Consider the following 27,027-nt stretch of genomic DNA (forward strand, 5'->3'; position numbering starts at 1 on the left):
TATGTTCACTAAGGGCTGCACAGAAAGCCCCACAGATGCAGCTGCAATCTCGAAGGTCTCTGCGTTGCGGCCGTAGATGGTCAAAGCGGTTTCTTCCAGGCAGAGCATAATGAGATTTGAAATAAAAGACCAAAGAACAGTCGGTATATCTGTTCTCCGTGTTCGCTTGTAGCCCACCAGGCCAAGGCAACATTTAAATTGGTAATGTGTGCGGCTCAGCAGCATATTGAAGTGGAAACATATTGCCTGAGTCGCTGTGGAGCGTGGTCCCACATTGTTTATTGCATCTTCAACTCTGAGTTTGTCTCTGTGAGTTTATAAGTTCAAGACCTGCAACATGATCACACAGGTCTCGGCAGGCATTCAAATAAACGGTTCACGTTGTATGCGAAGCTGCTGGAGCACGTGTTGCTTCCGTGTGCTGCAGCTGTCTGTATACTGCAAGGTGTGAAGCACAGGAAAAACCCTGGAAGACTCCATTAGCACATACAACAAGGCAACATTAAACAGATTTTACTAGCAGTGTGTGTAACGGTGCATGTTTCTGTACTCTAGGTCTGCAGCTTATTATCCTCTGAGTTCAGCTTATTGAAACCCTTACTGTGGTTCTATGGGTCATGTAGTGTTGCACTCTTGACCTCAGTTGTAGAGACTCAGTGAAACCAGCAGCCTGCACCTTTCAAAAGATGTCAGTTTTACATGACCAGTTTTATTTTTGAGTCTGAAACACACAAATTAGCTGCAAGAAATGGCCATTTTGCTAATTGGATTAGCAGGGATTGAATTTGGATTTGGCAAAAATTATACAACGACTGAGCAGTCTTGGTGGAGTACTCTGCTCTCTGAGTGCTTTTCTTGTTTAATTTTTTCGTATATTGTAGAATACTGAAGACATCAAAACTATGAAAGAATATATATGGAATTATGTTCTAAACAAGAAAGTGTTAATCTTCAATATTAACCCCTTGAAGCCTGATTCATTTGCAATTAAATAAAAAAACCTTTTTTGTTTGTTTTTGCTTTCCAGCTGGTGCTAAAATAAGTGGCGATTGTTAATATATCTATTACACATAGAGCAGATATATATAATAATAATAATAATTACAGATATATAATAATTAGGTCCCACTCCGACCGGTCCTACGAGAAACCAGTGTTTGCAAAAGGTTCTGAAGTACGTACTGAATATGCACAAACTGGCATTGGGGGAATGGATACTCTCTCAGCTGCAGTCTGCATGAAAGTGGTATGATGCGAATTTGCGATAATAGGCATCAAGGGGTTAATCTACAATGTAGAAAATAATACAAATAAATTAAAAGCAGAATGAGAAGGTGTGTCAAAACCTTTGAATGGTAGTATACATATTTGATTTTTAGTTTTTTCTTTTGAAAGTTACTTACAGTAGCCTAAAATTTATTCTAGTTAATTATATTTCAAAGCATCTTCCTCTTCCCCTGTTGCACAAGTTGCACATAAACTGCTTGCTTGTTGAAGCTGAAAACTATGTACCATTTCAGAAAAAAAGCAAATCTGTTAACGCTAGCCTCCCTGCTGTAGCTAGCTGCATGCTGAAGAACAGTAATGTGATTTTATCAACATCTGCACATGTGTGGTTGAGGTGACATTGCTTTCTGAATGGTGAGTGTCTGGATGGCATTCAGCAAGATGTATCTGCAGTAGTGGAGGCTTCAGTTTCTAGAAGACGCTTACATTTCTAGGATATTTTTTCTGACATTAGATAGCGTAAGGAGCAGCCTAACGCTCTGAGAATTGTGACCCTACAGCTGCCACCTCTTCCTCTGCAGACACATAATATAGACTGCAATGGAAGGAACTCCAGGCTGCAGCCCAGCAAAACATCACCTTTACATGATTAGGTTTTGTATGACACTGCAGATCCTAAATTTATTTATTTACTAATCAAACATGACCCAATGCCGTTAACGTTAACTCCTGTTCGTTTCGAATTTGCATCTAGAAATATGACAGTATTCAACAAATTATCGTTGTTATTGAAGTTCAAAGGTCCAGGAAGGTGGTTTCCTCAAGATGCACGGCTTTGTGCGACATTTCTCTGAATCTCTGCGACAGAGGTGGACACTGCAAGCTTAGCATTAGGACAACATCAATCAGAAAAAATACCAAACATGGAATTATCCTTTATTTGTATCCAGTTACCTGAAGCTATCTATTCATCAGCTGTTCATAGATTGGGATCTATCACAAAATAAATGTTTGTTATACATTCTCTGTGACATTTCTTAGAATCTGAGGATCTAATAACATGAGAATGGTGTAGATCTGGAGCTTGCACACGTATTTTTTTTTTGCTATTGTGCATGGCTCGAGCCTGAAAAAAATAAACTAATTGAAAATGGTTTTCATATTAGCCACCAGAACTACAGACCTGTCAGTGAAAACAACATTTGAACCAAGTTTGTGAGGAAAAATAATTAAGTAAATAGCATCTAATCTTTATACATGCCTAATAAAAACTGGAGTGTGGTCGGTGGCTCTACAAGCAGTCCTTGCATAGGTGGGTTTTTTCCCCATGGTCTCGTTGTAGCCATTTAAATTTGATGGCGCAGTGACCTTTGAGAAGCAGCATCACAAACATTCTGAGTCAAACAAAAGGTCTCTTGTTCAGCCATCAGGACTGAATTTCACTCTGCTTTGATGTTTCCACTCTAGCAGACAAGAGGTTTGTTTGTTCTGTAGTTGCATCTCACCAGTAGTTTTCAGTATCCAGCTCTGGGGAGGTGCTTGATCCTCCCACCGCACCTGTATGAGGGGTGATTGATGCCAGGGATGGAGAGGTAGTGAAGACACACCTACCTTTCATCACATCCGAATATAAAAAGCTGCTGCTGCACCGCTGTTGTTTGGTAATTAATTGGTCAAGAGCTTTTATTTAGGTAAACAGCAATACCTACAACATACTAGTGGGAAAATTTTCACGATTATTAATACCCTTCGAGATGCAGTATGCCAGATTTTGAGCATAAACATAGCATAAACTTAGTAGCTAATATCTATTTGCTGTGTGAATATATAGTGGATTAATGGTGTCTTTACCAGAGAGTTAACTCTCCCTCTGTGTATGTTGTCATCTGAGCTTCTCTGTGCTAAGCTTTGGCAGCCCGTCTGGTTGTGTGTGCATGTGGGTCCCTCCCATTGAAACTGTTGGATCTCCTCACACTTATAAACAGAACAAAAATGACTTCCTACAAAGCACTGGAAAAGCAAAAGTGCAGCCCAGCAGTGCAGCTTGTGCCCTTTGACCTAAAGATTTTAAAAAGAAAGTCTTTTATTTTTTGTGTTTGTTATGTAATTTGAGCGAACTCTGCTGCTGTTTCTGGACTCTCCTTTGCTTCTTGATTCATATCCGTTCCACTCCGGTTTTGTGTGTCTGTTTCCACACCTGTGTTTGCTGCCGTCAGTCATTAGTTGACTTCTGTTTGACAAATAGTGAAAACAGACACACACTGATGCCTCTCAGGATGGGCTTTGGTCTGAAATACTCAAGCGCCACTGAATGTTTCACACCAAACCTTTAAAGAACAGGCAGCACAGTGAACTAGTTTTGAATGTATTCACTTGCATGAGTCTGTCTGGGAGGATCTGGAGAAAAGCTGTATCAAGTTTCGCAATAAATGTCAGTCAGAAAATGAATAAATGGGGTTAAAAAGCTTGATGCAAAAACAATCAATCCATCACATGTTGAATCATAGCCTGAGCTCTCTTCTGAATGACTGAATGATTTATTGTGTCTGAAGTACATTAGCTGCTGTTCACAGTAAAAGTAAACCACAGTTCCATACCACACAACCACAGCTATAACTCAGGAAAGATTAGTCATAACTTTTTTTTTAATGTTGTGGACAGTGTTATGTTGTATTGTTGGTGATAGGGGAGGTTTGATTAGGAAATACCTTAAATTAATCTGGATTTATGCCATATAATGAGAATATAAAGTACTTTTCTAAAACACCGTTACAAAGTACTGTGAAAACAATTCAAAAGAACAAAAAAAATCAAAACAATCCAGTAAAAGTACAGACAGCAAATAAAGTAATGAATAACACTATATAGTGTAAAAGAAAATATTGAAGATAAATTCTAAGAAGTGGTTTAAAGATGTCTCACAGATTGAGGAGTTCAGGTCTGATGGGCCGTAAGTCATGAGGTGGATCTTAGAAGAGTTCTGCCTGAGGGTCTGACTTTTAAGGCCACAACAGTTCAACAGTATAGTTCTTTAATTAAAATCTTAAAATCAGTTCTAAAGCTGAAGTAACCAGTGAAAGGAGGCCCAAACAAGGCGAATGTGTCTCAGTCTCTTTGAATTTTCCAGTAACCCAGTTTAGCAGATACACTTAGAGGAGAATTTCTTCAGTAAACAGGCAGTTGGTTGTGAAATAGGTGCAGGAAGCCTGGTTTAAGTGAAGAATCTGAGGGATCAGTTTATCCACCATTTATGTAATGAGTGACTTGGACAGATTTTCTGTAACTGGCTCATACGTGGCAGGATAACGTCAAAGTGCACACTGATGCTTTATTTTCTGCTGTTTGTTTGAACCTGTCTGTGTTCTGATCAATCATGTAACTCCATCAACAAAAAGCTACTTCAGCTAGAAAACGCTGTGAGCAGGGATAAGATCATGTAATTATGTAGGAGCCACGTTAAGACACCTTCAACCTGAGCAACAACAACGACGTCTGTAGGTTTACTGAATGTCACAGTGCTGGATGAGTCTAATTAAAGAAGTGTCAGACTGTGCAGTTCATGGCAGGTCACAGTGTTCAGTTAATGCCTGGTGAATTTTAGCACTGAGATGTGAGAGCTCTTACAATTCACAGTGTCGATACATCTGTGCATTGAAAAGCACGAGAGGGAAGATTTAGCCTTGTCCAGCCCTGCTGCATTCCATCCCCTCCTGTTACAACCTGGTGATAAATAAGAGAGTAGTCATTAGTCAGTGATTTCAAATAAAAAACACATTGATGTTAGAACCAGCCAGCAAGGTCATTCTGATGAAAGAAGACTGCAAGGCTGCAGCAGGATTAGAAATTAGTAAACTTTGTTAGAGAACTTGAAGCTGATTTAAAGAAAGCAACCTGAATGTACACGGTGATGTTACTGCGGCATGATTGCTCCATGAGACTGCAGGTTAAATCATGTGCACTGAACACAAATCAGATACAGTTTTTGGACTTTATTAATTGAATCTGCTGCTGGAAATGAAAATGAAAATTCCATTTCAAAGAATTTCACACATATCTGAAAACTATTTTGTTTAATAGGTGCAGGAAGAGGTGTTGTATCCTTGAAAGAGAACTTAAGCTAGATGCCTGCCAGAGGTGGCAGATTTGTGCTTGATGTGTACCAACACTTTGCACATTTGTAGGATTCCAGGTCTTTTTCACCTTTGTAAGTAACAACTGAGGAATTTATCATAATGTCATACTTGCTTTGCTTGATTAAATATTATTAAAAGCTGCTTCCATCCTCTTTTCCTCTTCATCTATTGAACTCATCCATCTGACTGCAAATTTCAGGACCTGTAGTTTTTGACTTCCCACTCCCACCCACAACAAATATGAAACTTGGAGGTTTACATCAGATCACATAGGACCTGCAGGATCCCGATCCAAGTGCAGTATTACACCCTCGACGTCTGGCCTTCTTCCTGAATATATGAAACTATGAAATCAGAAATAAACCACACTGTTACTTATTTAGGGTTAAAAGAGCCCCGGTTTGTATCCCGGCCTGGGCTTGGGTTCTCTCTGCATGGAGTTTGCATGTTCTCCCTGTGCATACGTGGGTTTTCTCCAGGTACTCTGACTGCCTCCCACAGTCCAAAAACATGATGAGTTTAACTGGTAACTATAGATTGTCTGTAGGTGTGACTGTGATCATTTGTCTCTATGTGTAGCCCTGTGACAGACTATCAACCTGTCCAGGGTGCCCCCCTGACTCCAGCAGTGTATAGCTAATGGATGGCTGGATGAGAATATGTAGAGAAATCAAAAATAAAATTTGCTCTAAAAAGCATAGGCTAATGAATAGATCCATGTGTCTGAAATGTTAACTGTCATGTCTGTCATCTGGGACCCAGGAGCTTTTTCTTTCTAAACAGAGTACATCCAGTAGAGCAGCCTGCTTCTCCTCCTCCAGCTCCTCCTCCTCCTGAGCGGCACTGATCGCCCCTCATACCGAGGCAGCGCTGCTCCGTGCACGCCGCTGATGCCAGCGTAGAACCGGGCGGATGTACCGATGGCTCGTATTTCTGTTGACTTTCACATGATGTTGTTGTGTGTTGCGGTTTGCTCTCCTCTTCCCGGCCCGTCCCCGTCTTCCAGGCCACCCGTTCGCTCGGACTGACTTCCCAGTGGATGCGTGAAGGCAGCGGATCGGTGCAGGCGGTGAAGACCTCCATCTCTGCCCGGTGAGAGTCGACTGGTAAGTTGAGTTGTGCATCCCATGTAGGCGTCACGTCGAGCTCATATCAGACAGTTTATTTGTACAGATTCCCCAAAAAGCACAAATACATTCTAAAACCTATTTAACGAGCTTTCAATGAGCAGCTTTTAATCTAATAATGAGTGAAATTAAATATGTGAGCGCACCTGAATGTGGGGAAAACATGCGGCTCACTTTTCCATCTATCCATTTATTAATTTATTTATTACATCTTCTACTTATTATCGTCTATTTCCGACAGCAGAACTTGTCAGCTCACGCACACCTCGCGTCACGCGCACGTGGACGAGCAGCGCGTGCGCAGAGGAGCTGGGTCCTCATTCAGGGATTCAGTCATAAATGATTGAACTTGTGGAGTCATTCAGTTGGAGCTGCACGTTTTCACACTGCTGTGGCCGTGAAAGACACCAGCGGGAATATTTCAAGTTTTTCCAACAAAAAGATCCACTTTAATTAATAAAATGTAGCAAAAATGTACCAGAAAGTAAATAACAGGTCTGCAGCCTGTGATTATTTCCATTATTGACTAATCCGTGTGTTATGTTCGTAATTATGTGCCTGAAATGTCAAAAACACGCTTGCTTTACATGCCAGCTCAAATATAATTTCTTTACTTTCAAAGCCAATAAAGAAAATCAGCAAATTCTCACAAAGAGGCTTAAAATAGTATTTTACTTCCATTTGTTAGGGGAGAAAAACAAATTAATGATCAGAATAGCTGCTGATTAATTTTCTGTCAGGGGAAGCTCAGTGTCAGCTGTTTGATATTCACTACTTGTGGTGCCAATTACGGATAAGAAGTGTGTCTCAGTGTGTCATGTTGTCATTTTTTAAAAACTACAGTCGCTCCATTTATCCGTCTCACGTTTCCGCTGTAGTAATGAGGCAATAACTCCCGACAAACTCAAAAGATTTTAATTCTACAACAGTGACTTTGTGTGAAATGCAAAGAGGAATCGTCTCTCTCGGTTTTGCAGCATCTCTCAACACATCTGGTGTCTGGAGGCCTCCTGTTTTGTGCGTTTGTGCGACATGTTGAAGTGTGACATTGTGGACTGCTGCTGCAACAGGAAGGTGCCAAAGCCGAACCCTGTCCTCATGAGGAATTTGCCTCCCTGTTTCTCAGCTGTCCCTCCCCTGAACCCTCTGCAGACGATGCTGAAGCTCCCTCTGTGCATCGGCATCGCTTTTGTGTTGCAACGCTGCACCCGGTTGTGTTTGGAATCTCCAAAAAGCACATCGGTTGTCATCGCTGCTCTTTCTCCCCTGGTTATTATCGAGGCTGTGCAGAGCCACTTTCAGACATCACTCAGCCTGAATAAACAGATTGCCTTTTACTGAGAGACGCTGCTCAGAGCGGCAACCTCCTCTGGTTATTTCGGTCGTCTTACTCCGAGGTGTGAGGGAGCGTCAGGCAGGAAGTTCAGCTCAGGTTCGATGCCGTCGTCCTGAGTTTCCCTGCAGGTGGGTCGCGTTTCCAATTTGTGATAGTGGAGGTGGAACCGGAGCCCTGAGGAATCTCTGCAGCGAGAGAGCAGAGCCAGAAGATCTGAGAGGTTGAAACACCTGTTGCCAGATCAATCCAGGTGACTGAGAAAGAGGCTGTTTCTAAAGCAGGATCTTTATTTTTTTGCAGTTGATCAAGTGAGGATGTGCAGCCGCTCTGATCTCTGCTGACCCTCTCTGGAGAATGAATCCTCTGAGTGAAAGTGATTGACACCGAACTGCAGTATCTCCAGTATACAGTAGATTTTTCTGTGGCGACAGCCTGTGCATAATTCTCCCTCCTCCGCTCTGCAGCCTCTCTCCTGCCCAGCCTGGGGTATAAATAACCATGTGGATGGAGCAAATCTCAGCAAAGCCCAGCGCTGTGGTACATCAGCACTTTGGAGAGGGCTGGGGATTATTTGGTTCTCTTATCATCTTCATCTCTCTGTCGACGTGGCTGCTGCTGCTCTATACTGTGGGTCAGTAGGTTGCCCCAGCAACACAATTTGGTGTCTTTCTCTGTGAATTGATGCATCAACTGTGTGATACAGAGAGCAAAGACAAGACGACTGCTTTTAGTAAGACGTCACTTCACTCGTCGATGGTTCCAAGACAAAAAGTTCAACCAGAGACGTTCTGGTGGGATTCAGACTGAGAACAAGGGATGTCATTATACCAGCTCCAGTTCTCGATATTAAAGATCAATCAAATGCATTAACTATCATTTAAATGCAACTTCTGCACACAGAAAGTTACATTTTACCTGAACAGTCATGATAGATGCCTGCTAAAGTCTCACTACATAAACCTCAACAAGACCAGGTAGCTTTTGGAAGTGCTGTTTTGTGTTGCTGCAACAGATGCGACCGTCACAATTCTGAAATATTAACATTTCAGGATGTGGATGACATATTAACAAAAAGTAGAAACTGTGTACGGGGCCAGATGTTTGCCCTGAAGTGCAGTCTGGCATTTGTTCATCTGTAACTTGGTCATCTGAATTTTTTACTCAATTCTCAGAGGATCTGTTCCTGCACATTTTGTTCTCATTGACTGTGTACACTATAAATTTGGATGAATCATCGTCACCTAAAGTTTCCTGCTGAGCAGTTTTGAAGCTCAGTGCTTTAGATGTCGCCTGATTCCAGCTAACTGCTCGGTAATTCAAAAATTGAGCGAAGAGGTGGAGCTTAGACAGGCCAGGCAAATGTCTCCAGGCCGTAAACTGTCCTATGACGGCATCTACCTGTCACTCAAAGTGGCCACGCTCTTAAATAATGCAAAACTTTAAATCGACAAAGCTAATCGATTTTTTCCCCTTGGACACATGGGGCAATTCTCATACTCTACTGACTCCGCACAGCGATTTTATCACAATTTTTTTGCTGCAACAGCTAGAGATAATGTTGTAAAACAGTGAGCTGAAAGATGCCAAAACGCTCCGTAGAGCTGAGAGGAAGCTGCAGAGTTTGGTTACATTTTACATTTCACACAAATCTCAGTGTAAAAAAGCTGATTAGTTCAGCTTCAACATCCGTGTCGACTGAAGGATATGTCATTTATTACCGACTGATTACAGCAAGATGACCCGACTAACGCGCAGAAAACCTCTAAAATGAAGCCCCTGCATGACAAAATGAGAAAGATATGTAAGATCTGTGTGATTATAAGCTGCACTGTTGTGTTTTCTGCGTCATTTTTTAACTCTGTATTATAAGTGTGCATAAAACGCAAGTCCTGTATGTTTTAAATGAAAGGCTGCAGCTATCAGTTAATCTGCAAGCTAATTTATTTACAAATTTCTATACACTCCACTCAGCCATTCAAAGTCCCAAAGTTGATCAGTTTAATGTCAAGTTAAATGAGGAGAAACATCGAAGGAGAGCGTGTTTTTACGTAGTTACTCTGCACTCGATGCTGCTGCAGAAAAGTTATTCGCTCTGTTTCAGTGCAGACATCGCTGTGACCTCCTCCTGATGTGTTTTGGGGGTTTTCTCACTGCTCCGTGGTGATAAACTCCACATTTGTTGTCTCGTCACCGGTGGCGACGGTGTGGAGGAAGGTGGAATCAGCTGCAACAACAGCGCGTTCATGGCAACCGTTTCTGAGGCAAAGTGCACGGCGACTGGCACCCGGGAGCAAACTCTGGAGTGAACAGGGAGGGGAGGAGAGTGTTATTTTAGCCTTTGATCCTGTTTTTCTGTTTTGGAAAAGGGAAGCAGACCATGCTGAGATGGTAGAGCTGTGATCGATACGAGGAAAAGGCTTTTTTGCAGCTGAAGGTGACGAAGAAGCAAAGCAGCTCAGGTCTGTAGGGAGATGAGGCCCATTGGAGCCTGACTCACCTGTTTTATGCAATAAAACTGTTAAAAAGTGGAAATGCAACCTTGAAACGACATGTTTCTTGGAGGTAGAGAGTAAATTCTGGTGTTTTTATTGTGGCAGAATGAGAGCCTTCAAATGAATCTGCTCATCAAAACCAAAATGTGATGATACTGGAAGGCAAAATTAGCCAGAAATGAATGGTAAAATGAGGAAAAGTGCACAATTTTAAGTAGCAGAAATAGTGCCATCATAGTTTAACGGCATTGTCAGACTGCATATCTTAGATTATACATAATTTATTTGATAAGAAGAATCTCAGTCTGCAGGTGACAGCAGTGATTTCATTTCTGTCTGCAGGTTGGATTCCAGTTTAAAGCAGTTGACCCGTGTGTCTTGTTAACCAGACTGTAGCTAAAAATGAAAGAAAAAGACCTGCCGGCCCAGACTGGTGCACAAGGTGTGGATGACGCACGACAAGTGCAACAGTGTGTGAAGCGGAGCCTCGAGCTGTGGGCTCTCTGCTGATAACTAAAGCATTAACTCAGGAGGAAATTTTCCATCATGTATGTCACATTAGATGATGTCCTTTTCTTCATGATGCAGATCTTTGCGTTCACGTTTTGGCTCATGTAAGGGCGATAATTTTGGAAGAGAAAATGAAATTAGGATGATAAACTTTGCCAAATTGCGTGTTTAAATGAAGTGTGTTATCAGCACTCTTGGGTTTGATCATACGGTGAATATGATTACTCTCCACCCCGCTGTTTGGCGCGATCCAAAAATGACATTAACAGCAGCAACATCCAGAGAGACGAGATGTAATCTGTATGTGGGGGCTGTGGATGGATGAACATGAGATGAGGTGAGCGTTTGCCTGCAGGGCGTCTGTGCTCACATGGCAGAGAGAGGCACGTTTCAGCCGTTTGACCTGAATGTTGAGACACGTACAGTAGAGACACAAACACAGCATTCATGAAAACCTCTTGATGGAATTGTAAAGTGAAGCCTGCGGATCAGAAGGTCGCAGCTTCTCAGCGGCGTCTCTTTAAACGGGTCTCTAAGCTGATGTGACTCTAACAGCTTCGTCTGTGTGGGTTTTTAAAGTTTAAAGGCAGACAAAAGAAAACGGCAATGACACCCTCCAAAAGAGGGATTTCAGTGCGCTTGTTTTGTAGTGTTTGCAAACAGCAGCGTACGTTACTCATCCTTGAAGTGTCTGTGTGTTTGTCAGCCTACACTGAAATAGAAAAATGTTTAATTTGGACAGAAAATTGAAAGTCTGTTTTTGTGTTTCAGGAGCTGACTGGCTGGCCTCGCTGCTCTACTATGACTCTGAGCTGCTGAACATTTTGGATTTTCAAAACATTTTTCGTCGCTCTTGAAGCCCACCCGTTTTTCCTCGATGGGTTCCCGCAGCCAAAGCTTCTTCCACCACCACCACCATCGCAGCTCCATGGTGCCGGCTACGGTGCCCAGGCTGCTCCCCGAGAGCGGGAGCCTGTTGGGAGGCATCGCTCAAATCACCCCCAACCTGTTCCTCAGCAGGGGCAACGTGGCGTCCAACCGCAGCCTGCTGCTGTCCAAAGGCATCACCTGTGTGGTCAACGCCACCATCGAGCTGCCCAACTTCAACTGGCCTCACATGGAGTACGTGAAGGTCCCTCTGGCTGACATGCCCCACTCCCCCATCTCGCTGTATTTCGACAGCGTGGCCGATAAGATTCACAGCGTGGGGCGTAAACGGGGGGCGGTGCTGGTGCACTGTGCAGCCGGAGTGAGCCGCTCGGCCTCCCTGTGCCTGGCGTACCTCATGAAGTATCACCGGGTGTCCCTGGCCGAGGCCCACGCCTGGGTCAAAGCCCGCCGGCCCGTCATCAGGCCCAACGGCGGCTTCTGGCGCCAGCTCATCGAGTACGAGAGGAAGCTGTTCGGTAGAAACTCTGTTAAGATGGTGCAGACGCCCTACGGGGTGATACCTGATGTGTACGAGAGGGACCGCAGGAGCCTCGCGCCGTACTGGGGCCTGTGAGGGAGGATGAGCCAAGCGTCCTCAGCGAGGCATCGAGGAGGAGAAGTGAAGCCCTTCTGCCCTTCCGGACTGCAGGTCCACGCCTGTTCTGGACAGGCGAAGTGAGACGCGTGAGTGTACATGTGTGTGAAGCTTATTTAATGAACACTGGTGCGTTTGGACGCAGACGGTGCTGCTGTTCGTCCAACCGGTTGTCTCCATTTTAGTCTTTGAGTGGGAAGCGAGACGACTTCGAGCCCTTCGGACCAGAGGATCAGATGGGACCACAGCGATGTCAGACACCAAAACAAGACGAAACTCGGAGCGTGGGAGTCGGTGCTGTCTATTTCCTTGCCTGTGTTCTCCAGTTCCAGCTGAGGACGCGCTCCGTGTGAAGGTGTTTGCTCGAGACTCTGCAGCTCTGACAGTGATGTGACTGAAGTCCTTTTCCTGACGTGGTGTCATGTGATGGTATTGTGCCAGTTTTGCAGTAATTTTTAGTGTGAAGGGCAGCAGCATGCTCTTAATTTATGGTAGCATTAAAAAGAATAAGTGTACAGAAAAACTATATATATAAGCAAATTATTTTACTGGAAAAATATTGATAGGGAAAAAAAGCTTATGGTGCACTTTAACTGAACATTTAAAGATGTTATTATATCTACCTTTTTTAAGGTGAATATTGAAAAGATGTAAGCTAGACGTCAGGGTTTAGGGAAAGCTCCTGTGTAACACAGGGTTGACTGTTCCGTCCTGTGACCACACTATGTTATTGTAGTGCTATTTGATGCTGTATTAAAAAATACCTGCTGCCTCAAGGCAAGTGGTAGCTCCATGAAGAGTATTTTTCTATCACACCGTGTGGTTTTTTTTGTTTTTTGTTTTTGCCTTACGTCCGTATTCGGGTGAAAGATCAGTGCAGCACAGAAGACTACTGGCCTACTTCTCTGGTTTTGTAAAGAGTAACACAAGTTGAAAATCCTCCATCTGGTGGATGAAACTTTTAGTTTGCTGCACGTTCTGTCCACATCTCAGAAGCTCTGTTGGGAAGAGTGAAACAAATAGCAGTAAATCTGAGGATTTGCAGCCAATATTGTAACCTAAAAGAAAACATAACCAAGTTAACAAATACAGTGTGTTGATTCCAACCTAAAAAAACCTTTCTTCCTATTGTAGTGATACATTTGAGTCCTAAAGGCCCTCTGTGGACTTTTCACGCGTTTAATGCCTTTTTTAACCTCACAAAACATTTCCAAAGCCATTTAAAGTGTTGTACCTAGCCGGTCTTCTTCAGTGCTTTAGCTGGTGCAGTGCTTAGTTTTGCGTTACCTGTAGACCAGAGGTTTGGTGTCAGGACTGGAGGCGAAAAGCTGCTTCAAAGTGCTACCAAAGGTCAAAAACTCCACAGGGCACCTTTAACATGCAGTAATTGAGGTGAATTACAAATTGTAATTAATTTAATTGACTATTAGCCTTCTGAACCCCGAGCAGTTTGTGGGTGTTTTTTACTCCTCCAACTCACTGTGATCTCATTATTCACTGCAGTTTAAAGTCTGGCAGCTTTTATGGAAGCAGCACAACCATGATGGGAATTTAAAAATGTGCAAAATGGTAGCTATAATGCCATAATTCATTAAAAAAACAAAACAAACCAAAGATGGATTATTTATTTATACAAAATGATAAAACGTGAAATCAACATGGACAATATTTTTGTGGCACATGATACCAAAGCTGAAAAAAAAGAAATGGTGACTTTACATTCTATGTATATTTTGCAATTTGCATTTTTAATTTGTTTCCATACTTGTCTCTTATCTTCTCTGTGTAAACACAGTCTGCAGTTCAGCCCAGAAGTCCCTCAGTTTTTGTGACATGACTTTGGCTACAGCACAAATATGGCTTCACGGTTGTGCTAATAAGCATCAGTTTTTCATTTTTTTCCCCCAGATTTTTAAATGAAACATTTAGAATAAAGTGATTTTGATAAAATATCACCATTTTAAGCTTAGATTTAGTCTCAGATGAAAAAGTTTTTATTTTTTTAATGGTTTTTTTTGCTTTGTTTTTGTCTTTAACCATTTCTATCTTTGATAAATAGTGTATTTTTGGTCATCTTTTTTTAGGACATGTTGTTCAAACCCACTGGCAGGTTTTGGGGTTTAGAGGGTTAATCAGTTTTTCTGGTGACAAAATAATTGTTGGGCAGTTTGAAGAAATCACAGTGATCAGGCTTTTCAGTCAGCCGTTCCAAAACCTTCCAGTGACATAAAACGAAACATTGCTATCTCTGGAAGCCTGCGGACCAGGACCATATTGATGAAAGATGTCAGTGAATTGCATTTGCTTTCTGATGACTTATTCTGCAACCAGCCACATAGAGGGTGATCAAGATAATTTGGCTGTCCATCTTTATACACAGTATAAAATTGTGAAAATCCACCGTTTTAGCTCCCGTCTCTTTCAGGATCCCTCCTGAAAAGCCCATTTTCATCTGATAGGCAGGCTTTGAGGAATTCTCCGATTGTGAGCATTTTCACCTGCTTCTACTGGTGTGGAAGCCCTGAACGCCAACTACTGAGTAACCTATTTTCTTGTTCTTTAGTTGGAAAATGAAAGTGGATTGCGGTGTATAGAGAATGGATGGATGGATTTCTGTTTGATAAATATTAAACTCAGCACCTGATTATTGTTTGACATAATGATCGATTTAATCTTTATATCCCAAGGCGTCCGTAAAAACTCTTAGGTGTATATTTGGGAAAACATTTGGTGTAAGGAAATAGAAAAGGTAACGTAGCTTGTTCTGCCGCTGTCGTACTACTGTAGAGTATCTCCCTGTACCTTTGGTTATTTGTATGGAGTACTTTAAAGCCTACAATACTACTAAAGTAGACTGTTTTGCGAGAATGTGTACATGCAGTTACTAAGAAAACCAAAGTGTGAACTTGTGGGCCTGCTGTGCCTGCAGCTGATGACCAGCTCGGCTCGAAAGTAGAAAAAAACTGTTAAAAATTGAGTATTCAGAGCCGTCTGAAGCCTCACAGGGATTACATTTTCATAATTTTACCTCATTATTTAAAAACTCGCCACGTTTATGATGAACATCAAACATTGTAACATCATACATATGACAAACAACAAAAAGCATAATATGTTGACTTAACAGTAATATAAATCTGCTAATAATGATATTTTTTGGCAAATGACAATCAATTTGTCAGCTAATATTTCAGCTCAAGAAAAATCAGTGATGATAAGTTTGTGAAATGCATAATGAGGACCTGTCTTAACTCTCTCATTGTGGTTATACATATAACAGACCAGCTGACATTTTCAAACCACAGACATCAGTGCACAAATGCTTACGTATCTGCCATAACAGACTATAAGTGTGATGACAGCTTAAAAAAAGAAGAAAGAAAGAAAGAAAGAATGAATGAAAGAATCAGGGATTGGACGTTATTTTACGCCCCAAGATAGTGACATTAAAATGTAAAAGTAAAGAGCCACTGTTTGTCAAACACAAAATTCTGACTTTGACTGGAATCCAAGTGTACATTTATTTAAAAAAAGGCAAACATTTATTTTCCATCTGCGACTGGGGAGGTCTCAGAGATGTTTTCACATGAACAGGCTGCAGCGTTTCCTCCTCCAAAGGCCTCTTGATGTTCACTCTGCGCAGACATTTTCCCCAAGAGACGTCTTCAGATGTCAAAGAAGCGTTCTGTCATTCATTTTCATTTGCTGTGGTTACACAGCAGCAGGCAGATATTGATGAGCACTATTTGTCTTGTGCCCACACTTCAGAGAGGGACCTCCAGAGTGGTCTCCACAATGAAATCCATTACCCGCAGAGACGAGGCTCGTATGATGGCAGGCCGACCACCACTGAGATGCTCCAATGATGGGTCCAAATTATACACTGCACACAATATTTCTCCCAGACCAGAAATGAATCTTTTTGTTTCCTTCCCCATCCGCCTCCCGGCTGTGTTAATGTGGCTGCGTGCACGTGGTTTCCAGGGCATAGATGAGCACTAAAAGTAAACACATCCCTCACTGGCAGCAGCAGGATATTATCATCTATCATTAAAGCAGTGAGCAGAGCCATTTGCATCGTCCTGAGCGGTGGAGCAGGCCCGGCTCCAGCGGTGCAGGCCAACCAGAACCAGCAGCGCTGATGAAGTTTGGGGAGGCGACATTCAACTCATCAGGAAGCCGCAGATGCTGGTGAGCTGCATGTTAATATTAGTTTTATGATGCTTTAATTTGTTGTTTAAGGATTAAATTTGTTCATATCTAGCTGCTCAGAAAATATTAGAAATTAGTCAATATGGTTAAGATCAATCAAAGTAATATTGTGCTGTCAAAAGCATTCAAAATGTTTTGAATAGTGCATTAAAAAAGAAGGGAAGCATTAGGTAAAAATGTTTCAATTGAAAAGACCAGTAAAAAAAACATTTAAATGAAAATAGAGACAACTTCAGTAAAAGTACAGACAAGTTTAAATAGGACTTGGAGATTTAGTTGAACAATTGATCACCAAAAACCGTTTAATTTCAGTCGTTTCAATTATTGCAAATTTTTAATTACTTACTTTTAATACACAGGTTCATTTGAATTTATCCACTTTTTATCAAAGTACACAGGTAGCAATTTTGACATTAACACAACAATGGAAATGCTTAAAAATAAATAAAATTACCTGACACTGACCTCTGTGCTCACAAAAAGTCAAGATCATTAGCCCAGGAAGTGTGTCGCTTGAGTGGAGAACACAGCGTTGAGTGTTTTTAGGCTGTGAAATTCTTCTCATAAAGGCAACTATGTATTCCAGCTAAAAGCAACTATCTTTTCACCCCCATACTGTCTATGGGGGTGAAGACATGCCCAGGTGATCACAGGCTAGCATGCCTAGGAAGACCTGCATGGAGGCTCCATTTTCCAGGTATGATGGACTGTTTATGAACCTTGGGGTTTATTGATGCAACTAAACTTTATGGTGGTTTGCAACTGACACATATAATATTCTAATAATCTATCAAACAGTTTTCTCATTGCTGTTGACGAATTTTTAATTCAATTCAATTTTACTTATAGAGCGTCAATTAGAGCTCAAATTGTCTCAAGACGCTTTACAGAACCCCTATGCCTGAAGACAAAGTGTCATTTGCCGGTATATATCGCTTTTTATTGCAGAAGCCTAAGTTTTAACCACAATTTGTAGAACATGACAGAATAGCACATGAATTAAAAGCAGTGGAAAGCGGAGCAGTCTTTGGCTTTAGTTGGGGAGCGGATTCTGGCAGTTGGCAGCATAATGGAAAAAAATAATTTTGCCATGTTTAGTTTGAACTTTGTGCATCACTATCTGATCAGTCAGTGCAGATTTTAGAGACCTACCAGGCTCAATAAACATATCTTTGTTATATTTTGGGCTTCGACCATTTAGAGACTGATAGATAACAAGCAAAGACTGTAGTTCAGTAGGAAGCAGGTGCCGGGATCCAGGAATCGGAGTAACATGTTTTCTCTTCTTGGTGTTTGGTAGTATTCCAACAGCAGCACTCTGAATGAGTTGCAAATGCCTAATGGCAACTAGACTATTAGCATAAAGTGCTTTTCCCCAAAAATTAACTTAATCAGTTATCAAATTGGTACATTTTCTGTCCATCAGTGACTCATTCAGTCATTGCCACTATTAAGGAAACTGAGTTCATGTTCTCAGTTTTGCATCTGAGAATGAGTGTTTAATAAAATGTGATTTATTTTATGTTTCATTTTTTGGCAGAAATGATCAAACTGAATAAAAACATAATTAAGGGAATTGGTAGTGTTTGACAGTGCAGATAAAGTCCACAGACAATACAATACAAATGTTAAATTACAGCATAAAATTGGAACAAAGGCTGGTCAAATGTATTCGCAGGTTGTTGTTACTTGGGAGGAATCTGTTTTTCTAAAATCCTGGCTGTGATCCTGTAAATATTTCAGACCTTATTTTTTCATGTCAGCCACACAAAGCAAATATGAACATCTGCTGTAGCTACAATGAATTACTGAATCATGGCTTCTCTGGGCTTCAAATTATACAGGCTTTAATGATTCACTATAATCAGCCTGAGCTGCAGCATTACTACTCCCCTATCAGTCAGTTGTAAATCTTGCATTTCCATTTTAACAAGGCCGTACGCACGAGGCCATTATTAATGTGAACATGCTGCTTCAATTTCAGACTCACCACCCTTGTTATAGCTGCAATTTGACAACCTGATTTAGCCACACAGCAACATATTCTTTAACTGCTGGATGGGATTCAAAGTGTGCATTTTTTACCCTCACAACAGTTGCAAACATTAAGGCAACGGCCACATGGTGAATGCTGCTTATGTGGATGCCAGCAGCACTTGGAAGCCATAGTAATAGTCCCAGAGGGCAGATTTAAATGCTCTTAGTGCTACGTGTAATGGTAATGAAACTGAAGCCATTGCATAAAGAATCCATGACGGAGCGCAAAAGATGGAATAAGAGAGAGGAACTGTGTCACATTTGGACTGAGGGTCATCTGAAGCGCAGCAGGAGAATTTGGTTTGGCATCAAACAAGTCATTCTTCCTCAGCGAGCGGCTGAATGAGCGTGTTGTCTCTCCGGTGCAACAGTGACTCATCTGTCCGCCGTCTTTAAAGCCTCAGCTGTCTGAGCTGATTGATAGAACGCACTCTAAGGCAGAGGACGGCGAGCCATGAAGCTGCATTTAATTTGTACCCAACGTCTCAACTGAGAAAATGACTAATACTTGTGTCCAGGTCGTTAATGGGGAAATTGAGGCGTCATAAATCGACTAAGGCGTCGCCCTTCGCTGCTTTTGCTTAACTAATTTTGGACCACAGAGAACAAGTGTTAAAGGATGACTCTGTTGATGCTCAGTAATGAAAACACCAAAACGACACCATCAAAACTATTTAAAAAGCATCAGTGAGCCTCTGCTGTTTATTATGAGTCTGTCCCACAAGAATCCTCCTGCTGCCGTAAACACTAGAAGGCCAAATGTGTATTAATCCGCTGGTGGAAATAGTCCCCTGTAAACACACTTTTTACTTCTGTTCAAGTAATATTTGTTAAAAACTGCAGTGCCCAGCTGCATTGGGAATTTAAGACTTTTTCTTTAAATGACACCTAACATTTGTCTTTTTAAAAAATTTCCTGTAACTCATTTCATTTTTTGTGAGATTTGCTAAGATTAACAAAAATATATATAAAGTCTTGCCTTTTACCTATAGTGAGAGGGATATACAGGCCTACTTCACATCATCACAGGCATGTTTTATCTGTTTATTGAGATATACTTAATAGCTAACACTTAAAATTAGTAGATTTAACTTTATGGTCATTTTTGGTTCTTTAGCGGTGCTTTTAAATGGTTGCATTATACTGAGCATTGTTTGTAATTCTGCAATAGTTCATCTAACATAAAATACTGTATAAACATTATATTAGACAAAAAATACACAAAGCCAAGAAAGAGTAGATATAAATTAGGTCAAAATTTAGCCAAGTACGAAACTGACTTTCTTAAGTTTGTTTTACCTTGAAGATGTTAAGTTATTTTGTTTTTTAAAAATGTATTAATCAGAAATGTTTACTCTGGAAAAACTGTTAATAAGAGGTAAAAACCAAACCACACAGACTGAGCACAAGTCCTAGCTAGCCTCATTTAAAGCTAATTATTAACTTTCCCTGACCTGTTTTCTGTGTTTGAACCACAGACTGTGGATAAAAGATGGATGTAGCCGGCATGACCTCACCCATCAATCGTCGACCACTGTTTTGAAACCTCCAGTTTGGCATTGGGTGGCCGCCGTGTTCGTCTTTTGAAACCAGAAATGATGAGCAGAAGGTGGATCTGGCTGAAGACACAAGACATGGAGGTTTGGTTGCAACCTATCAATCTCAAGGTGGGCACACCATGAAAGTATGTCCTGCTTTATCATCTATTCTCCTCTAAATGGTGCAATAATTTACAAAATGATTGTTGTGCTGTATTAAAGGAGATTTGAAACTAGCAATTGAGACCATAAACCTAATAGGAAAATGTTTACTGAGGTAGCAAATCAAGTGAGAAGTAAGGTCATTTTTTAATAGACTTTACAATTACTATACAATTGATTTCGAGACGAATCACCTACTGCTGGCTGTTAGAAGCAATGCAGCTTTATGGCATAATTTTCATGCACCAACCTTTCAGGAATTGAATTTATTATACCACAAAAATAAGACTGTCAATCTGATCGTAGAGTCCCAAACAAAGCTAACTATCCTAGCTTAGATGTCTTGTAGACGGTGCAAACACAGAAAATAAAATGATTTAAAATGATTTCAGCTAACATTTGGTGAATAGTCACCCTAAAAAGTAATTAAATTAATGACATTCAAACTAGGGTGAAACATGATAGTTTAGTACGTTGTCTAAAATATCACAAAAATGTCATAGTTTAGTATGTCGTCCAAAATGCCACTAAAATGTCATAGTTTAGTATGTTGTCCAAAATGTCACTAAAATGTCATAGTTTAGTATGTCGTCCAAAATGCCACTAAAATGTCATAGTTTAGTATGTCGTCCAAAATGCCACTAAAATGTCATAGTTTGTCGTCCAAAATGCCACTAAAATATCATAGTTTAGTATGTCGTCCAAAATGTCACTAAAATGTCATAGTTTAGTATGTCGTCCAAAATGCCACTAAAATATCATAGTTTAGTATGTCGTCCAAAATGCCACTAAAATGTCATAGTTTGTCGTCCAAAATGCCACTAAAATATCATAGTTTAGTATGTCGTCCAAAATGTCACTAAAATGTCATAGTTTAGTATGTCGTCCAAAATGCCACTAAAATATCATAGTTTAGTATGTCGTCCAAAATGCCACTAAAATGTCATAGTTTGTCGTCCAAAATGCCACTAAAATGTCATAGTTTAGTATGTCGTCCAAAATGTCACTAAAATGTCATAGTTTAGTATGTCGTCCAAAATGCCACTAAAATGTCATAGTTTAGTATGTCGTCCAAAATGCCACTAAAATGTCATAGTTTGTCGTCCAAAATGCCACTAAAATATCATAGTTTAGTATGACGTCCAAAATGCCACTAAAATATCATAGTTTAGTATGTCATCCAAAATGCCACTAAAATATCATAGTTTAGTATGTTGTCCAAAATGCCACTAAAATGTCATAGTTTGTCGTCCAAAATGTCACTAAAATGTCATAGTTTAGTATGTCGTCCAAAATGTCACTAAAATGTCATAGTTTAGTATGTTGTCCAAAATGCCACTAAAATGTCATAGTTTGTCGTCCAAAATGCCACTAAAATATCATAGTTTAGTATGTCGTCCAAAATGTCACTAAAATGTCATAGTTTAGTATGTCATCCAAAATGCCACTAAAATATCATAGTTTAGTATGTTGTCCAAAATGCCACTAAAATGTCATAGTTTGTCGTCCAAAATGCCACTAAAATATCATAGTTTAGTATGTCGTCCAAAATGCCACTAAAATGTCATAGTTTAGTATGTCGTCCAAAATGCCACTAAAATATCATAGTTTAGTATGTTGTCCAAAATGCCACTAAAATGTCATAGTTTAGTATGTTGTCCAAAATGCCACTAAAATGTCATAGTTTAGTATGTTGTCCAAAATGCCACTAAAATATCATAGTTTAGTATGTCGTCCAAAATGTCACTAAAATGTCATAGTTTAGTATGTCGTCCAAAATGTCACTAAAATGTCATAGTTTAGTATGTCGTCCAAAATGCCACTAAAATGTCAGTTTGTCGTCCAAAATGCCACTAAAATGTCATAGTTTAGTATGTCGTCCAAAATGCCACTAAAATGTCATAGTTTAGTATGTCGTCCAAAATGCCACTAAAATATCATAGTTTAGTATGTCGTCCAAAATGCCACTAAAATGTCATAGTTTAGTATGTCGTCCAAAATGCCACTAAAATGTCATAGTTTAGTATGTTGTCCAAAATGCCACTAAAATGTCATAGTTTAGGATGTCGTCCAAAATGCCACTAAAATGTCATAGTTTAGGATGTCGTCCAAAATGTCACTAAAATGTCATAGTTTAGTATGTCGTCCAAAATGCCACTAAAATGTCATAGTTTAGTATGTCGTCCAAAATGCCACTAAAATGTCATAGTTTGTCGTCCAAAATGCCACTAAAATATCATAGTTTAGTATGTCGTCCAAAATGTCACTAAAATGTCATAGTTTAGTATGTCATCCAAAATGCCACTAAAATATCATAGTTTAGTATGTTGTCCAAAATGCCACTAAAATGTCATAGTTTGTCGTCCAAAATGTCACTAAAATGTCATAGTTTAGTATGTCGTCCAAAATGTCACTAAAATATCATAGTTTAGTATGTTGTCCAAAATGCCACTAAAATGTCATAGTTTGTCGTCCAAAATGCCACTAAAATATCATAGTTTAGTATGTCGTCCAAAATGTCACTAAAATGTCATAGTTTAGTATGTCATCCAAAATGCCACTAAAATATCATAGTTTAGTATGTTGTCCAAAATGCCACTAAAATGTCATAGTTTGTCGTCCAAAATGCCACTAAAATATCATAGTTTAGTATGTCGTCCAAAATGTCACTAAAATGTCATAGTTTAGTATGTCGTCCAAAATGCCACTAAAATATCATAGTTTAGTATGTTGTCCAAAATGCCACTAAAATGTCATAGTTTAGTATGTCGTCCAAAATGTCACTAAAATATCATAGTTTAGTATGTTGTCCAAAATGCCACTAAAATGTCATAGTTTGTCGTCCAAAATGCCACTAAAATATCATAGTTTAGTATGTCGTCCAAAATGTCACTAAAATGTCATAGTTTAGTATGTCATCCAAAATGCCACTAAAATATCATAGTTTAGTATGTTGTCCAAAATGCCACTAAAATGTCATAGTTTGTCGTCCAAAATGCCACTAAAATATCATAGTTTAGTATGTCGTCCAAAATGTCACTAAAATGTCATAGTTTAGTATGTCGTCCAAAATGCCACTAAAATATCATAGTTTAGTATGTTGTCCAAAATGCCACTAAAATGTCATAGTTTAGTATGTTGTCCAAAATGCCACTAAAATGTCATAGTTTAGTATGTCGTCCAAAATGCCACTAAAATATCATAGTTTAGTATGTCGTCCAAAATGTCACTAAAATGTCATAGTTTAGTATGTCGTCCAAAATGTCACTAAAATGTCATAGTTTAGTATGTCGTCCAAAATGCCACTAAAATGTCATAGTTTGTCGTCCAAAATGCCACTAAAATGTCATAGTTTAGTATGTTGTCCAAAATGCCACTAAAATGTCATAGTTTAGTATGTCGTCCAAAATGCCACTAAAATGTCATAGTTTAGTATGTCGTCCAAAATGCCACGAAAATGTCATAGTTTAGTATGTCGTCCAAAATGCCACTAAAATGTCATAGTTTAGTATGTCGTCCAAAATGCCACTAAAATGTCATAGTTTAGTATGTCGTCCAAAATGCCACTAAAATGTCATAGTTTAGTATGTCGTCCAAAATGCCACTAAAATGTCATAGTTTAGTATGTCGTCCAAAATGTCACTAAAATGTCATAGTTTAGTATGTCGTCCAAAATGCCACTAAAATGTCATAGTTTAGGATGTCGTCCAAAATGTCACTAAAATGTCATAGTTTAGTATGTCGTCCAAAATGCCACTAAAATGTCATAGTTTAGTATGTTGTCCAAAATGCCACTAAAATGTCATAGTTTAGGATGTTGTCCAAAATGTCACTAAAATGTCATAGTTTAGTATGTCGTCCAAAATGTCACTAAAATGTCATAGTTTAGTATGTCGTCCAAAATGTCACTAAAATGTCATAGTTTAGTATGTTGTCCAAAATGCCACTAAAATGTCATAGTTTGTCGTCCAAAATGCCACTAAAATATCATAGTTTAGTATGTCGTCCAAAATGCCACTAAAATGTCATAGTTTAGTATGTCGTCCAAAATGCCACTAAAATGTCATAGTTTGTCGTCCAAAATGCCACTAAAATATCATAGTTTAGTATGTCGTCCAAAATGTCACTAAAATGTCATAGTTTAGTATGTCATCCAAAATGCCACTAAAATATCATAGTTTAGTATGTTGTCCAAAATGCCGCTAAAATGTCATAGTTTGTCGTCCAAAATGTCACTAAAATGTCATAGTTTAGTATGTCGTCCAAAATGTCACTAAAATATCATAGTTTAGTATGTTGTCCAAAATGCCACTAAAATGTCATAGTTTGTCGTCCAAAATGCCACTAAAATATCATAGTTTAGTATGTCGTCCAAAATGTCACTAAAATGTCATAGTTTAGTATGTCGTCCAAAATGCCACTAAAATATCATAGTTTAGTATGTTGTCCAAAATGCCACTAAAATGTCATAGTTTAGTATGTCGTCCAAAATGTCACTAAAATATCATAGTTTAGTATGTTGTCCAAAATGCCACTAAAATGTCATAGTTTGTCGTCCAAAATGCCACTAAAATATCATAGTTTAGTATGTCGTCCAAAATGTCACTAAAATGTCATAGTTTAGTATGTCATCCAAAATGCCACTAAAATATCATAGTTTAGTATGTTGTCCAAAATGCCACTAAAATGTCATAGTTTGTCGTCCAAAATGCCACTAAAATATCATAGTTTAGTATGTCGTCCAAAATGTCACTAAAATGTCATAGTTTAGTATGTCGTCCAAAATGCCACTAAAATATCATAGTTTAGTATGTTGTCCAAAATGCCACTAAAATGTCATAGTTTAGTATGTTGTCCAAAATGCCACTAAAATGTCATAGTTTAGTATGTCGTCCAAAATGCCACTAAAATATCATAGTTTAGTATGTCGTCCAAAATGTCACTAAAATGTCATAGTTTAGTATGTCGTCCAAAATGTCACTAAAATGTCATAGTTTAGTATGTCGTCCAAAATGCCACTAAAATGTCATAGTTTGTCGTCCAAAATGCCACTAAAATGTCATAGTTTAGTATGTTGTCCAAAATGCCACTAAAATGTCATAGTTTAGTATGTCGTCCAAAATGCCACTAAAATGTCATAGTTTAGTATGTCGTCCAAAATGCCACTAAAATGTCATAGTTTAGTATGTCGTCCAAAATGCCACTAAAATGTCATAGTTTAGTATGTCGTCCAAAATGCCACTAAAATGTCATAGTTTAGTATGTCGTCCAAAATGCCACTAAAATGTCATAGTTTAGTATGTCGTCCAAAATGCCACTAAAATGTCATAGTTTAGTATGTCGTCCAAAATGCACTAAAATGTCATAGTTTAGTATGTCGTCCAAAATGTCACTAAAATGTCATAGTTTAGGATGTCGTCCAAAATGCCACTAAAATGTCATAGTTTAGGATGTCGTCCAAAATGTCACTAAAATGTCATAGTTTAGTATGTCGTCCAAAATGCCACTAAAATGTCATAGTTTAGTATGTTGTCCAAAATGCCACTAAAATGTCATAGTTTAGGATGTCGTCCAAAATGTCACTAAAATGTCATAGTTTAGTATGTCGTCCAAAATGTCACTAAAATGTCATAGTTTAGTATGTCGTCCAAAATGTCACTAAAATGTCATAGTTTAGTATGTCGTCCAAAATGCCACTAAAATGTCATAGTTTGTCGTCCAAAATGCCACTAAAATATCATAGTTTAGTATGTCGTCCAAAATGCCACTAAAATGTCATAGTTTAGTATGTCGTCCAAAATGTCACTAAAATGTCATAGTTTAGTATGTCGTCCAAAATGCCACTAAAATGTCATAGTTTGTCGTCCAAAATGCCACTAAAATATCATAGTTTAGTATGTCGTCCAAAATGTCACTAAAATGTCATAGTTTAGTATGTCGTCCAAAATGCCACTAAAATGTCATAGTTTAGTATGTCGTCCAAAATGCCACTAAAATGTCATAGTTTAGTATGTCGTCCAAAATGTCACTAAAATGTCATAGTTTGTCGTCCAAAATGCCACTAAAATGTCATAGTTTAGTATGTTGTCCAAAATGTCACTAAAATGTCATAGTTTAGTATGTCGTCCAAAATGTCACTAAAATGTCATAGTTTAGTATGTCGTCCAAAATGCCACTAAAATGTCATAGTTTGTCGTCCAAAATGCCACTAAAATATCATAGTTTAGTATGTCGTCCAAAATGCCACTAAAATGTCATAGTTTAGTATGTCGTCCAAAATGTCACTAAAATGTCATAGTTTAGTATGTCGTCCAAAATGCCACTAAAATGTCATAGTTTGTCGTCCAAAATGCCACTAAAATATCATAGTTTAGTATGTCGTCCAAAATGTCACTAAAATGTCATAGTTTAGTATGTCGTCCAAAATGCCACTAAAATGTCCTAGTTTAGTATGTCGTCCAAAATGCCACTAAAATGTCATAGTTTAGTATGTCGTCCAAAATGTCACTAAAATGTCATAGTTTGTCGTCCAAAATGCCACTAAAATGTCATAGTTTAGTATGTTGTCCAAAATGTCACTAAAATGTCATAGTTTAGTATGTCGTCCAAAATGTCACTAAAATGTCATAGTTTAGTATGTCGTCCAAAATGCCACTAAAATGTCATAGTTTAGTATGTTGTCCAAAATGCCACTAAAATGTCATAGTTTAGTATGTCGTCCAAAATGC

General features: G+C 39.2%; 1 protein-coding gene across 2 annotated transcripts; it reads left to right on the forward strand.

Annotated features, from left to right (window-relative positions):
- Positions 1 to 6,146: 6,146 nt before the first annotated feature.
- On the forward strand, positions 6,147 to 13,152 carry dusp14 (dual specificity phosphatase 14). Of its 2 annotated transcripts, none has more exons than XM_022196788.2 (2): positions 6,147 to 6,466; positions 11,597 to 13,152. In XM_022196788.2, exon 2 carries the CDS (start codon positions 11,703 to 11,705, stop codon positions 12,327 to 12,329), a length of 627 nt encoding a protein of 208 aa, XP_022052480.1. In that variant the 5' UTR covers positions 6,147 to 6,466; positions 11,597 to 11,702; the 3' UTR covers positions 12,330 to 13,152. The 2 variants fall into 2 exon arrangements, with proteins under 2 accessions (XP_022052480.1, XP_022052482.1); XM_022196790.2 differs by lacking the exon at positions 6,147 to 6,466 and adding an exon at positions 10,150 to 10,282.
- Positions 13,153 to 27,027: the final 13,875 nt, after the last annotated feature.

The sequence above is a fragment of the Acanthochromis polyacanthus genome, chromosome 13 (assembly GCF_021347895.1).
Source record: "Acanthochromis polyacanthus isolate Apoly-LR-REF ecotype Palm Island chromosome 13, KAUST_Apoly_ChrSc, whole genome shotgun sequence".
NCBI lineage: Eukaryota > Metazoa > Chordata > Actinopteri > Pomacentridae > Acanthochromis > Acanthochromis polyacanthus.

Bases quoted from the DNA above. Each gene is read 5' to 3' on its own strand.
- dusp14 (XM_022196788.2), top strand. From the start codon at position 11,703: ATGGGTTCCCGCAGCCAAAGCTTCTTCCACCACCACCACCATCGCAGC.